A 13,365-nucleotide genomic window follows, 5' to 3' on the forward strand; every position below is an offset into this window, starting at 1 on the left:
TGTGAAGAAAAAAAAAAAGTATGGGGGTCAGGAGGGAGTGGTGTAAAAATGCGTTGCATGATAAATTGAGTGGGCTGGAGTGGGGTTGGTGTACAGACTTATTGATCATGACTGTATTACCAGCGGAAGCCGGCCTTTGAACCCACCAGAGCCCACAATCGGTTTAGCTTGACAGATGGGCAAATTTTCTAATATCGGCTAGCGAGATCCAGCACATCCAGCGGGTTGATCTTGTACCGTGTTAGGAAAAGGCTAATTTTTCCCGGGAGCTTTTGTCTCTGAAACCCGATAATAGGGCCGGGGGAGGCAGTGGATCTCAAATTACAAGAGTTTTTACGATAATCCATGTGCAACCGGAACTCCCATCAGACTTCTTGGCTGCGCAACTAAGTGGGCTCAGTGGGACACCAAAATCGAAACATTTCCAAATGATCTGCCCCCATGACAACCCAGGAAAAATAATACCAGGCGCAGGAGGAAAATAAATAACCGCTCAACCATGGTTCAGATACTGTTGCGCACTTATGCCGCACTGCAGGAGAGAGATATGCTATTTGTTTTGCGGCTCAATCATGGCCGTTCTTCACTTCCCGAACCCCTTGTTATTCGGAGTTATATGATGCCATAGGAGTCGGTAAACTTTTGCTACCAAAATAGGGGTGGGCAAACTATTCACACCCAAAACAGCCGGCCACTAGCGGCCAGTTCACTGAAACCAAACTGAAATATATTATTAAGAAATGTTCCCCCCCACTCGAGCAAGCAGGGGAATCCTGTGAATTATGGTAAACGAATCGGCACCTGCGCTGGGTGCCTAATAACCCACCGGTACATCCTCTCAATCGAAGAGAAGCCAATACCCTAGCGAGCCGGAACTCATCCAATTGGCTATCACACGAAAAGGATCTCAATGTGACCTAATTGTGGCATCAATGATGGACGATCTAGGTGTAATCCAAACTTACGTTCACGAAATAACTCACAAAACCACATCTTGTGTTTGTGGTGTCTCAAGCCCCGAGATGTTCCGCTGAGTCTGTGGGCCCTGCAAGTAAGTTCTCGAAAATCTGCTACCGGTAACCCACCCTTTTGGGGACCCAGCAAGTACCGTTACTGCGATCCTATTATGCCAAACCCAGACTTTGTGGTTCGATAAAATCCCGTAGACAGGTACCCCCTGCCCCGCACCGCACAGACGCCGAACAAATTCCCGAGACGGCAAAATCTCTTCACTGATAGTGCTAGAGAAACAACCGGCAGTGCTCCAGCGGCGAACTCCATAGTTAGGTTGTGAGGTAACCTATAAACTCATAGGATCCAAATGGGTCTTATGGTGTAACTGTTAGACCAGATTCATATGATATGAACCACGACCGAGCGAGTTTCTTAGCTTAAATTATTTACCTTCTTAACAGGACAACAGACCCTAGGTCTCAAGGTTCGCTCTACCTATTTCACAAGATGTCTAGGCACCGTATGAAGGTTCAGTTTCGAAATCAGATCCCCCAACATTGGCTCCGGAATTACCTCCGGAAAATTCTCAACAACCAGTCATGACACGTGAAGCAGGATGAGACACTGGGAAGGGTAGAAACGCAATTTATGGGAGTCAGGATCAAAGCTTAATCGTCTTATCAACATCTCCATGCTATTCCGTCGCAAAAAATCTGGCTTCATATCGGATATCAAATCTCAAACATCCCACCCTATGAAAGTTCAGTTTCTCACGAGTCCAAAGGGATCCGGGGCCAAGTAATTCTGGTGGCCCCTCAGCCATGTTCCTAAAATATGACAATGGTTGTGATCCTCGTGACGTACCAATCAATGAACCTGTTAGCGAAGAAGGGAGGTAAAAAGTGATGTACCAGTACCGCATCAGGAAAAAAACATACACATTTCACAATTCGTCAATACTTCCAGGGCCTCTTACCCAGTCGCCACTAAGTTATGGTTAGCGATGACTCTGGTAAACTATCCAATGATGGCCCAAACCGAGTGATAAGGGGTGACGGCACCTGGGGTATCCTAACTTTCTAACACAGCATGGGAGAGCACAAACATATTTCTGTATCTCTCCACGCACGATATTAAAGGGATAGCGAGCATTGGGCTGTCGGGCTGAGTGGGGAAACGTTGTGACAGTTTCGTCTCTAGCTTCCCCTGTCAATGACTGGATGTTTTGCCCAGTAAAGACCACTCCGTCAGGTACGAGCACGGTGAAGAAACCGCTCAGCAACGCAGCGGCGGGACTACGATCACCGCGAATGAAGCACTCAGAATTGGAGAAGAAAGGTGGAATATGGGTAAGCTATCCATCGTGCTAGCTAAGGACACACCGGGAGATATATATCTCCCAAAAAACAACCAAACTCCCGAAACTCAAGGGAACTAAACGAACTCTGAGGAAATGCATCAACCTGACAAATAGTGATCCTCTGAAATCTCAGACAATCTAGAACCATCATGATATCTTATGATCCTCCATGATCCCTAAAGCCTGTGCTCCGCGCCAACTATGATACCATATGCCGAATGGCATATGGCGTGGAAGAAACATCGCCAAAACAAATCCCCCCATACCCTATGCACGATGGCAACAGGTGTCAGCCTTCCACACGCTACATAAGAGCCGAACCACATGCCCCATAGGCAATCCAACACACACAGGGTGATGCCCCAGCCCATGTTTTACTTTGAAGGTCATTCGCCAAACACCACAAACAGACGAAGTTTAAGTCATGTTTGGCAGGAAGGAGAGATAAAAGGACCTCGCGTATCATACCTGGCCGGGGGCTTTGAAGGGATGGACAACTCCATCAGAATCTTGACGGATATGTTGGAGGTAACCTGGAGATTATTTCTGGCGGTGGAGAGAAAATTGAAACCCCGGGGATGGAGTTTGAAGGGTTGAAGGGTAGGCGCGAGACTCCCCTGCTAACGTGCGACTATCATAGCAGTCTGCGGGTACAGTGAGGTTGTCCGGACACTTGCATCCGGAGCGCTGGCGCCCACCCCGTTACCCGCCTCTTCGCCCGTGGAAGCCTCTTTGGAGCCCAAGAAGTCTGTCTCCTTTGCGGACTCAGAGACACCCAACGGAAACGACGCCCCCAGAAGAAGAGACCCTCAGACAAGATCCCGAGAGCGGCAACCAGACCGGCTTGCCAGCCCCAGTCACCAACAGGATGGCTGCTTTGACTGTCACTACATCATCTGGCCTGACTGCGTATTTTGTGCGCTGTCATCACTGCTGTCCCGAGCCCGTGGAAAATGGTCAGCTCACAGTCAATCAGGACCAGGCTTTTGGACTATGCCTTTGAACGAGCAAGGTTTGCCCGAGAGGTGGATTTTGACCTGTCTGCATTTGGGCTAAACATTGGCTAACTATAGTATATAGTAAGTGCCTGCAAGTTGGCTATAGCCTAATCACCTATGTTTTGTCTGAACACCACCGACGTTGCCATAACAGCCATATTTCAAAAACCCACATGTGTGGGGAACTTAATTGTCCTAGGATTGTAAGTGATGCATATATGCATAGACGTCGATCCTGCCCGGCGCGCGAATGATCAGAACACTTCACCCAAGCCTCCTAATGGGCCACCTATTCCTTGGGTTAATCCTGGCTGTTTGTTGGGTTAGGTCGGGTCCTTGGCCATGTTAGTTATTAGTTGAGGAGGCGGTACCGCACATAGTACCCCGACCAATGAATTACCTGGATTTTGAAATTTTGGTGATACTTCTAATTTCGTATTACCATGTTCTAATTAGGCGAAATTCTGGAACAGTTATTGCTATTAATAAAAAGGGAAAAGCGGAAGCCTGTCCAAACCAAAAAATTTGGGGGATTTTGAGTGCTCTTAGATTACAGTATGGCTTGGTTTGAATGTTTGAAAAGTTAGAGATAATATTTAACTGCAGCTTTAGAACGGCTGATCTTTCTCCCCAGTCCTCCACATACCGGCACCCGTTATTCTGCTACCTCAAGTACATCCCCCCTCTCCTTCACCATTGGTCACCTATAACGATATAAAAACCATGAATTTTCCTTCCAGTACCGGGAGTGCTCTGTCCAGCCCTCCGGTTGCTCTGCTAATACCAAGTCTTCCCAGAATTTCATTGATAAGGGGAAGGCGTCCGGTTTCAGAATACTGGGCCGTGCATGAATTAGACCTCCGAAATCGGTAGTCCTTTTAGTTGAACTTGGGCCGTTGTGTCAAAGAAAATCATGTTTTGCCCCTGGACCATACCTTTTAACTCGCCACTTCAGCCACCCTCTGCTCTCATAATTAATCCTGTTTTGTACTGTGACCATTTAATATTTATCTATTTATTTATTTATCCCTTTACTACCCTTCTTTTGTGCACAAACCCGGTGGGTTCGTTAGGTTGGCCCGCGCTATGCTTCATTGGGTTGGATTGGTCAGGCTGAATATTTGGGGGGCATGGGCCAGGTCGGGTCGGCCCTTTTCCGACCCAGGTTAGCCCATTGGAAGGCTTGACTTTACCAGGTATCATATAATCATTGCCTTGTAGTTAGTACCGCCTCCACAACTTCATCCTGCCATCCCAATTGTTGCTGATAACATTTGGCAACATCTCGTCATAGCAGATAAATTTATCAATGGTGCTACTCGTCACTGAGGTGAACACACATGCATGTGTTCATGATTGACAAACCCGGATCCTGGAGTGCATGGAATATCAGAGCGGAACACACGAGAGACCACCTTAGACAACACCCTAGATGTGCACAACATTGGGTTACACTCTGAACAGCTGGGATGAGTTGGAATTGGGATACAAAGTTGGCTTATGAGATGGGAAAAAGCGTGATACTCGAACAACCCAGTATGCCCCTCTTGTAAATCTCACTACATGAAAACCATAACATCAAGAGTTCATATTGGAGCAACCTGTGCTGGGGCAAATTGTATGATTTGTTTTTGGAGTTTATATAGGATGAAAGTGGAGACTGATGTGGCAGTGGAGATTGCGAGGAGGATTTCAAGATATGAAAACACATTACTCTGGGATGGAGTTGACCTCCAAGAGCACCTGTGAGCCTGAGGGTAGTGATTTTCGTACCCACGCCGGGGGGGGGGAAGGCTGCAAGATGGGTCTGTCCATAGTGGTGTTTATGTTTTGCTTTGTTTGGTTGGGATTAACTGGTTATATGCCGGTTCGGTGACACTAGGATAATGAATTGAATTGAGCTTATGAGTCAAGTGTGTGGAGATTCTTAGTCCCTCATTTGGGTTGCTCGGTCAATACCACTACCGGTACCTTAACCGAATACTTTCGGACCTCGAGGGTCACCGGACGCAAACCGCCCAAGGACAAAAGCAATCTGTTGGATTTGTATCCACAACACCCCAGAAGCTTTACTTAGTACTCGGGTATGGACGTAGGCTATGAGACGGACAGGGGCTTCACGATGTCAGAGCTTCCTATCCTTCCTGGCATCACTCCCACCAAATTAAATCAATTTTTCCCTCTGATGGTAGCTGCGCCGGGACTCAAAAACCCCTGTCCGTCCCATCACCTACGTCCATACCCGAGTACCATGCCTCCCTTGGCTGGCTGAACCTGTGAAACAACCGAGAAACTACTAGTAATCCTTTGTACTGCACCTCAAATCCCCATTTTTAGCAATCTAGTTTTTCTCTAAGCCCCGGGCCAGACTTGGGCGCCTTTGCGTTATGATACTTGAGAAATTGTAACCTCATGTTTATAACATGACGTAACTTTATACTCTAGCACTTTAACTTGAATAATTGTAGCAGCACTTACTCTCTACTGACATTACACAGTAAGGGCTTCCTTTACGCATTAAATTGTAAAATCTTATTTCCGTTCCATGACCCCAACCGTTGGACTTTTTGGGGGGATGCGGAGGTTCCCATCATCGGATCGGATCCGATGGAGATATGTTGTGAAGGGACCTACTAAACGGTTCTGCATAGGTAACTAAGTACAGTACACGGCAAAGTTCCTTAATCCAATATATTTATTATCCTGGTAGTACCTATCCGGCGTCCACCAGTTCCGTACACTGCTTGGGTAGTGACGAATCTTGCCGAGAAAGTACTCGTTGTACACCTATCATATTATATTACCCGAACCGAACATCTAACACATCTTTTTCTTTTCATTTAATACTTGTAGATGAGAAAATAGTCGATCCAGAGTGCTCCGGTAGGGGGATGCAGTAGTCCCTTCGTTATAATTATCCTAGTGCTTGTGAAGTAAAAACCATGTCTAAGGTAGCAGGGTAATTTCAGGACTCTGACCAACAAGGCAAATCAATCCCCGGGCCAAATTAGGTACTAAAAGCCTCTGGTTACGTGCGCAAACACACATGGATAAAGTTTCGTCGAATCTTCCCTAGATAAGGCGTTTATTTGATATCACTATTTGGACGCAACTGAATGCCCTTCACAACAAGTAACTAAGGTCCTTGGAAAATTACCAACCACGAGCAGCCCCAAATAGCTCGATAGATTTGTGAGCAAAAGAATAGGAACTGTGCGAGTAGAAAACACTCAAGCGAGCAATTGTTCTAGCAGATCGGACTTATTTAAATATTATAGACACTTTCCAACCAGCTCGATGAGTTGGATGAACGCGTCCCTCTCTAGTTCCGCCTTCATCAGTCCCAGTCCTAAAACTACCATCCTTCCTTCATCCCTGTTTCTCATGGATACGGCTGAAGCAAGCTGGACTGCGATCAATTGCCCTAACGCTTCTCTTGATTCGACCGCTCCGCCAAGTAATGTGGTGGGTGTTAAGTGGGTAAGTGGGAGTAGACCATCTTCGTCTTCAGCCGATTGAGCCCCGATGAGTGCTGAATTGTTGGTATCCAACGGTACATGAAACTATCACCATCAGCATAAACATCGGCTTTGCTGAAGGGAAAGTGGGGGGTACCTACCCACTGAGCAAGCCTGCCGTCTTGGCTTAGAGTAATCATTATCTTATCAGCAAAGTAAACCACGGTTGATTCAGTGGAAATTCCATCGATCACAGAGGTCGCCCGCTTGGTAGAGGCAGGAAAGGGGCTTTTGAGCACAGATTCCATGTTGCTTGAGCCAGCTGTCGTTGCCGTTGAGGTCGATGAGTTGACAACAGGGGGTTCGGATCCCCTAGACTTTTGGGTTTGCGCCGATGGACCCGCTGATGAGTTGAGTAACAATGAGTAAAATAATTAGGGCTAAAGGCAGGAGATATGAAACCCCATACCCAATCAAGAAAGCAAGAGGGCAAATCAAGGGTTTCATACACATACGGTATATATGGGGCTCTTTTCTGGAAACTTTGCACACCCTAAATGTTACATAAGCAGCTAATCCTTGACGCGTGGTAAACGCGCCGCCAAATTTGTCGCGTTGCTTGCTCAATTACTTCCTGCACTCCTTTCTCTCTCCTTTACTTCTTTCCCAGCCAACGCAACGCATCCCGAAACTCACGCTCACCATCCACCAATTTACCCTTAATCTGATTAACACCCGTCAATACCTCATACAATATCCATAAGAGTAGCTACCTACTTCTTGTCCCCATAAAGTTGCCTTTGCTGATTTCTCCAGTGTTGGAAGCTCGCCTTGAACAAGCAGGTGTCTTGAAAAAGGTGCATAGCTGCCCCTCCTCTGTGTACACCCACTGCTTCAGATACGCAACTAACTTTTGCAATTTCTTACAGGTTGTTGATGCAATCAAAGATCTCGTCCAAGATTGTAATTTCGATTGCAATGATTCGGGAATTGCCCTCCAGGCTATGGACAACTCACACGTTGCGCTCGTTTCTATGCTTCTCAAGTCTGAGGGATTCAGCCCGTACCGTTTGGACCGAAATGTCGCCCTGGGTGTCAATCTCACATCTCTTACAAAGGTCCTCCGCTGTGCCCAAAACGAGGACATCTTGACTTTGAAGGCGGAAGATGCCCCGGACACCTTGAGTCTTGTCTTTGAGAATGCCGAAAACGATCGTATTAGCGAGTATGAGATCAAATTGATGGATATCGATCAGGAACATCTAGGAATTCCCGAAACTGAGTATGCAGCGGCAATCTCAATGCCGAGTGCTGAGTTTCAGAGAATCTGCAGAGATCTGAATCAGTTGTCTGAGTCTGGTATGCCATGGATCCCATCTGGCCAAGTCGGAACAAATGATGACTAAAAGCTTATAGTCGCCATTGAAGCTTCTAAGGAAGGTGTCAAATTCTCCTGCAGTGGTGACATCGGAAGCGGATCTGTCACCCTTCGCCAGCACAATAATGTCGATAGACCAGAACTATCCACCAAAATCGAGCTTACCGAGCCAGTTGCACTCACCTTCTCTCTGAAATACCTTGTCAACTTCTGCAAAGCGAGTGCTTTATCTTCCGTTGTTACTCTTTCACTCTCTAACGAGGTACCCCTATTGGTTGAGTGAGTAACCCCAGTTGCCTAAGATGTGCTCACTGGTTAATCGAGGTGGTTTAGGTATGCAATGGGCAGTGGCTTCGTCCGGTTCTATCTTGCCCCGAAGATTGGGGAAGAGGAATAAATGGGCTATCCGGTCCGAAGTAGTGGCAATGCTATTTCTATGACCTGGTGATTTGAACCCGGCCCGGATCATTCCCTTTCTTTGTGTACTTTTTATGTCCAAAATTCAACGACGAGTTTTCCAGAACAGCTTCCTCTTCTCTGTAATTTAGTCCATACTGTAACGGTTTGCCTTTTTTCGCATTTATCTCTTCCATGTGGAGTTAGCTCTCTGTAGCGGAATGCTATTTATTCCATGCCAATCATTCAATAACCTACTAGTACAATACTGTGCGGATATCACTACCAGTATTATGTCGCTCGACAGGGACAACCCGTTAATAGCTGCATAGACTATTCCAGCCGATACTTGTATTGCCGTGCGCCGCGAAATCTTCAGCCCGGGTCCTCGTTGCTGGCGAACCAACAGGTCACTGAGCCAGGTTATGATGATTTAGGATATTTCCAATTTTTTTTTATCCTAGGCTTAACAGTTTGCGAGCTCCAATTCTGTTCAGAAGTTATGCGGAGATGTGGATTACCCCATTATAACAGAAATTGCTCAAGCAACGCTTGAGTTGATACAACTTTTGGAAGTGGTCTCAATGTCAACTCGGCCGATATGGCTGTGCCTAGAATCTGCTGGAGGGTTCCCACAGGCCGGTAGCCTAGAAAGCCCAAGAGCGTTAGGCTGTCCCACCAGAGTCAAACTGCAAGGGAGTTTCACCTGTGCACCTACTGTACTTGTACTCACTCACCTGTGGCTTCAAGCCCACTCGGTACTACCGGTATGCATAAGAATCATCCCCTCCAGGGACCTCCAGGGAAGATATTATAACCAGGATGTGCGATTACAAGCACACTGTGTGCACACTAGGAAGTTAGAGATCCAGACAGAAGCGAAATTAGGGTTTGCAGTACCGTACATCTGTCCCGGGCTGGTGGTGCTGTCTCGCTGCTGCTAACTACCGTAGCCCAAGCGACATTACAAAAAGCATCAAAATCCCATTCAGAGGACGATCCGGCCTTAACGAACCAAACTGGAGTCACTATAGGTTCGTGAACAATCAGCGTCTGATGGCCAAGCTCACCGGAAGCTGCTCCTACCTGTAGCACTCATATCTCTATATGGGGTCAGACAACCAGTTCTCCTACAGTAGATACCCAGGGGGAAAGAAAGAAAAAATCGAGGTACAGTACTCTTACAGTACCGGCACCGCATGTATGGCACGAATATTATCAGACCGGTACAAGTACCTAGAAAAGAGCCGGGTGGGTCCACCCTTAACCGGTAGACTATGGTGTCTCATGCTCACCATTGAGTAACTGAAGATTCAGATGCAGAAGGGCCCACACTTGGCACTAGCCCTGCCTGGAACCATTCCGTACCAACTCAGTGCAGATGGGATATCTATGACACCATATTCTATGGTATGGCCAAATTCTTCAAAACAAGGGCACTTCCGGGAAACAATACCGGTGCCGGTACTCGTACTAACCCGTGCATGGTGGCAATAGAGTTTATGGTGCTTTGGGCTGTTATTGGGCCTTGGGATCATCGGACCCATTGCGAGACCATAACTGCGGGGCTAAGACCTGGTCACACGTGTAGCTGTAAGGCTGGTGCACTCCGCCAGGGTCGTTGGTGTCCTCTTGTGACTCTGGCTCAGGTCAATTGGCCTTGTTCACATCCTGCTATACCCTACGTTCAAACGTCATCTAAACAAGAAAAGTTCTGTTAGCATTCTGGGCGAAATACTGGCAGAGAGTAGGGCCAAGGTGAAACCTCAACAATTAGTTAAGCCACCCTACCCGTAATCGCTAGATAGCACTCAAGTTGAATTGAAGTTTTTCTTAATGGAGACACCAGGAAAAAAAAATACAAGTTCGGTTTGGCGAATTAAGTACTCGGGTGCAATGATATCATGCCAATTGGTAATAGGAGCATCGTGATAGTCAAATGTTGATTTTGTATCAATAGCGACGTTTCCTTGCAATGATTTTGACCAAAGCGCTCGGTCCACCGTCAAACGCTCTGATCTCCGGCCGACTAAATTCTCTCCTAAAGCAAGCCTTACTGTGTGGAGAAACTATGGTATCCCTCATGGGTGACAAAAGACATTGGACGGCGATTTTTTTTGATAAGCTACATGGCTTCAGAGGGGACGACACTCTCGGCCGAACATCATGCGTGGCGGCTTTTTGTGATGTATCCAATGGCAGTTCCATTGAGGCTGTATCATATCATAAGTATGAGTACAGTGCAGCACACTCGATACAAGGACTGTCTCGGGGCATGTTGATCTGTGAGATCATACCGTGCTCGAGCACTCGAGTACTCGTACTGGCCCTAGATCAGGGCAAAAGGCTATGAAGAACAAGTCACCGGTTGGTTATACATACACCAAGGATTTTTTTTTAGAACAGAAACGGTGCCAGTTTAATCACTTAAGCTAGCCCCATTCTTAAACCCTTCCAACAGTAACGAACAGCATATCATACCCTCGTAATTCTCTAATATTTGTAAAAAAAACAACTAGGTCAGCATATACTGCCAAGTCACCTTGCCTAACACCTGCGAAAACACGAAATACAGGTGCCCTTATGTGAACGGAGGTTTGCGAGAGGTTTTAAAGGGCCTGACTTCGTGGGTTGTGTGGGATTTGGTTTCAAAGACTACAGAAAATCACCTTTGAACTCCCGGATGGTCCCCTTGTTTTCCGAATTTTTCGGGAGTATCTTTTCTTGATATCACAGCAGGATCGTATAGAGCACTTTTGGAACAGGAACCCGTTACCAATGTACCTTTCGGTCACACTTTTGATAGTTACGGCTTGCTACTACTGATATTATTTGTTCATCAACTAACCGCAGGTGCATGCGGCCCGGCCGGCTCTACGATCGTCAGAGAATTACAGGAATGAGACTCCTTCTGCATAGTAACATCAAAGGCTGTGTGATGTGCTTGGGAGTACATTCTAAATGTGTAGATCCAATTTCAGATCGATGTTCCTAGAAGTTGGAACCCCTGCCGCCTGGTACTGTACCAGTACAGTGCTCGGACGACCAAGAAGGCGGGAGCTAGCCTCCGGTTTGACCGGCTCGCCAGTTACCCACGACAAATGTGGAAAAATCCGCCTCAAGCGAAAGCCAAGCCAAACTCATCCTTCCATCTCTAGACCTCTAAATTAGGAGATGGTTGGCGGTATCAAGAAATTGCCCTTGTGGTTATGATACTTGATGAGGTGCCGGTACGGTGGTGGGCAATAGCAACAATATCTCTTCAGGGAAATACCCCAGTATCTTTCTTTGCCTCTGTGGCGTCACACATGCCCAGCCCTCGGGCAACAGAATTCCGTTTGTGAATGCCCGAGTGCCGTCTTGGCTCTCGGTTAAAGCTCAGGTTTTGTCCAATAGAACTTGGCCTTAGGGCATACGCACTTGTGGATGAACCCTGGACGTGCTCCCCTTTTCATGTGAGACTAGAAATAATTCGCCAACACCGGACGTGGGAGCGTGGATTGACATCGTCAAAACCCCAGCATTCCCACCAGCCCCAAATGTGGGGCCGGCACTGAGGGAAAGCAAGAAAAAGATGTTCCCGGGAAGTTCCGCAGGAGTCTATGAGACAGGGGGGCTGAACACTGTACGAGTACTGATACCAATGGCAAGGTTTGAATCACTTGTCAGATTAGCTCTTCGATCTCAACACCAAACAAAAAGGCACCACCATCTTGAACGGTGCAATTGGCATCGGGACCATGTCTGTGGCTCTGCTGTGAGCGAAGGGATCGGGACACAGGAAAGTCACATTTTCCCACGGACCTAGGTTTCAAGAAGGGGTGAAAATTGCCCGAGTTGCAGGAAAGTTGTAACATTCGAACAAAAACAGCAGGGTAAACCTGGGCAATCGGGGTTGCCCTCTACCGATCACTCCGCGATCGTGGGGTGGTCCGCGTCTGTTTTGACCTTCACTGAATATCACTCGAGAGATAAGAGTGGCTTTCTCCGCCTGTGCTCCCCCGAATGTGTATGCATTGTGGAGGTGCCGTGGAGCAGGTTTTTGTCAACACACACACCCTGACCAGCTAAATCTGCTGGTAAGAATAAAAAATCCTTGTTAGTGGCCTCCCTTACCGCACCACACCTACCCTTCGCGCGTCAACGCTAACCAAAAATCTTGGGTGTGCGTTAAAACTGTATTGGTTGGGCGACGTTTGTGAGATTTCAACCTGACAATAGTGGTTAGTTGAGATATCGTACTAGCTCCAAATGTTTCTATAAAAGCGCCAAATACTAATATGAAAGCTTCTAGGTGAAGCTCGAAGAGCCTTGAATCCGCTGCTCACGCCTCTTTGCCAGGAAGAACGCCTGTACCGACTTTTGGTGAGATGGTGAGAATAAAGCCCGAGTTTATCACCAAAAAACCCGGTGGAAGGGATTTTTCTTGGCAAAACCGCGCAAGTACAGTTGATTGTGCATTGTGGGAATCCTGTGGCCATATTTGTACGCCACCAGTTGACCTAATTAGAGAAATTGAGTCCAGGAGTCACAAGAAGTCACTCGCGATGGCAGGAGCTGCATGAAATCCTTCTAAAACATTTAGCATTGGGAGTCAGATCCCTGGCTATCTGTCTGTCATGCCGCATTGCCACCTCTCTGACCCTCCCGTGATCAGTGACCAGCAGCGACCAAAGCCTCATGTGAACATAACACTGTCATTACTGGACATTAGGCGAATCGATCGAAAACCAGTATTTGAATGGCATTTTCTAACAAATCAGGCAGCAATTGTCCTTTCCCTTGAATCCTCGAGGAAGTCTATAGCGAGCGTCTGTGCAA

General features: G+C 47.1%; 2 protein-coding genes; one reads left to right on the top strand and one right to left on the bottom strand.

The window, feature by feature from the left end:
* Window positions 1–6,532: 6,532 nt before the first annotated feature.
* Window positions 6,533–7,105, bottom strand: GSTUM_00007105001 (uncharacterized protein). XM_002839161.2 has 2 exons: window positions 6,932–7,105; window positions 6,533–6,875 (listed from the first exon to the last, which is right to left on the bottom strand). Exons 1-2 carry the CDS (start codon window positions 7,076–7,078, stop codon window positions 6,585–6,587), a joined length of 438 nt encoding a protein of 145 aa, XP_002839207.1. The 5' UTR covers window positions 7,079–7,105; the 3' UTR covers window positions 6,533–6,584.
* Window positions 7,106–7,327: 222 nt separating this feature from the next.
* On the top strand, window positions 7,328–8,786 carry GSTUM_00007106001 (uncharacterized protein; the record flags this gene model as incomplete). XM_002839162.2 has 5 exons in its annotated part: window positions 7,328–7,359; window positions 7,537–7,627; window positions 7,700–8,129; window positions 8,187–8,427; window positions 8,482–8,786. The coding sequence occupies 5 exons, from the start codon at window positions 7,328–7,330 to the stop codon at window positions 8,543–8,545; spliced, it is 858 nt and encodes a 285-aa protein (XP_002839208.1). The 3' UTR covers window positions 8,546–8,786.
* Window positions 8,787–13,365: the final 4,579 nt, after the last annotated feature.

This window comes from Tuber melanosporum, assembly GCF_000151645.1.
Source record: "Tuber melanosporum whole genome shotgun sequence assembly, scaffold_31, strain Mel28".
Taxonomy (NCBI): domain Eukaryota; kingdom Fungi; phylum Ascomycota; class Pezizomycetes; order Pezizales; family Tuberaceae; genus Tuber; species Tuber melanosporum.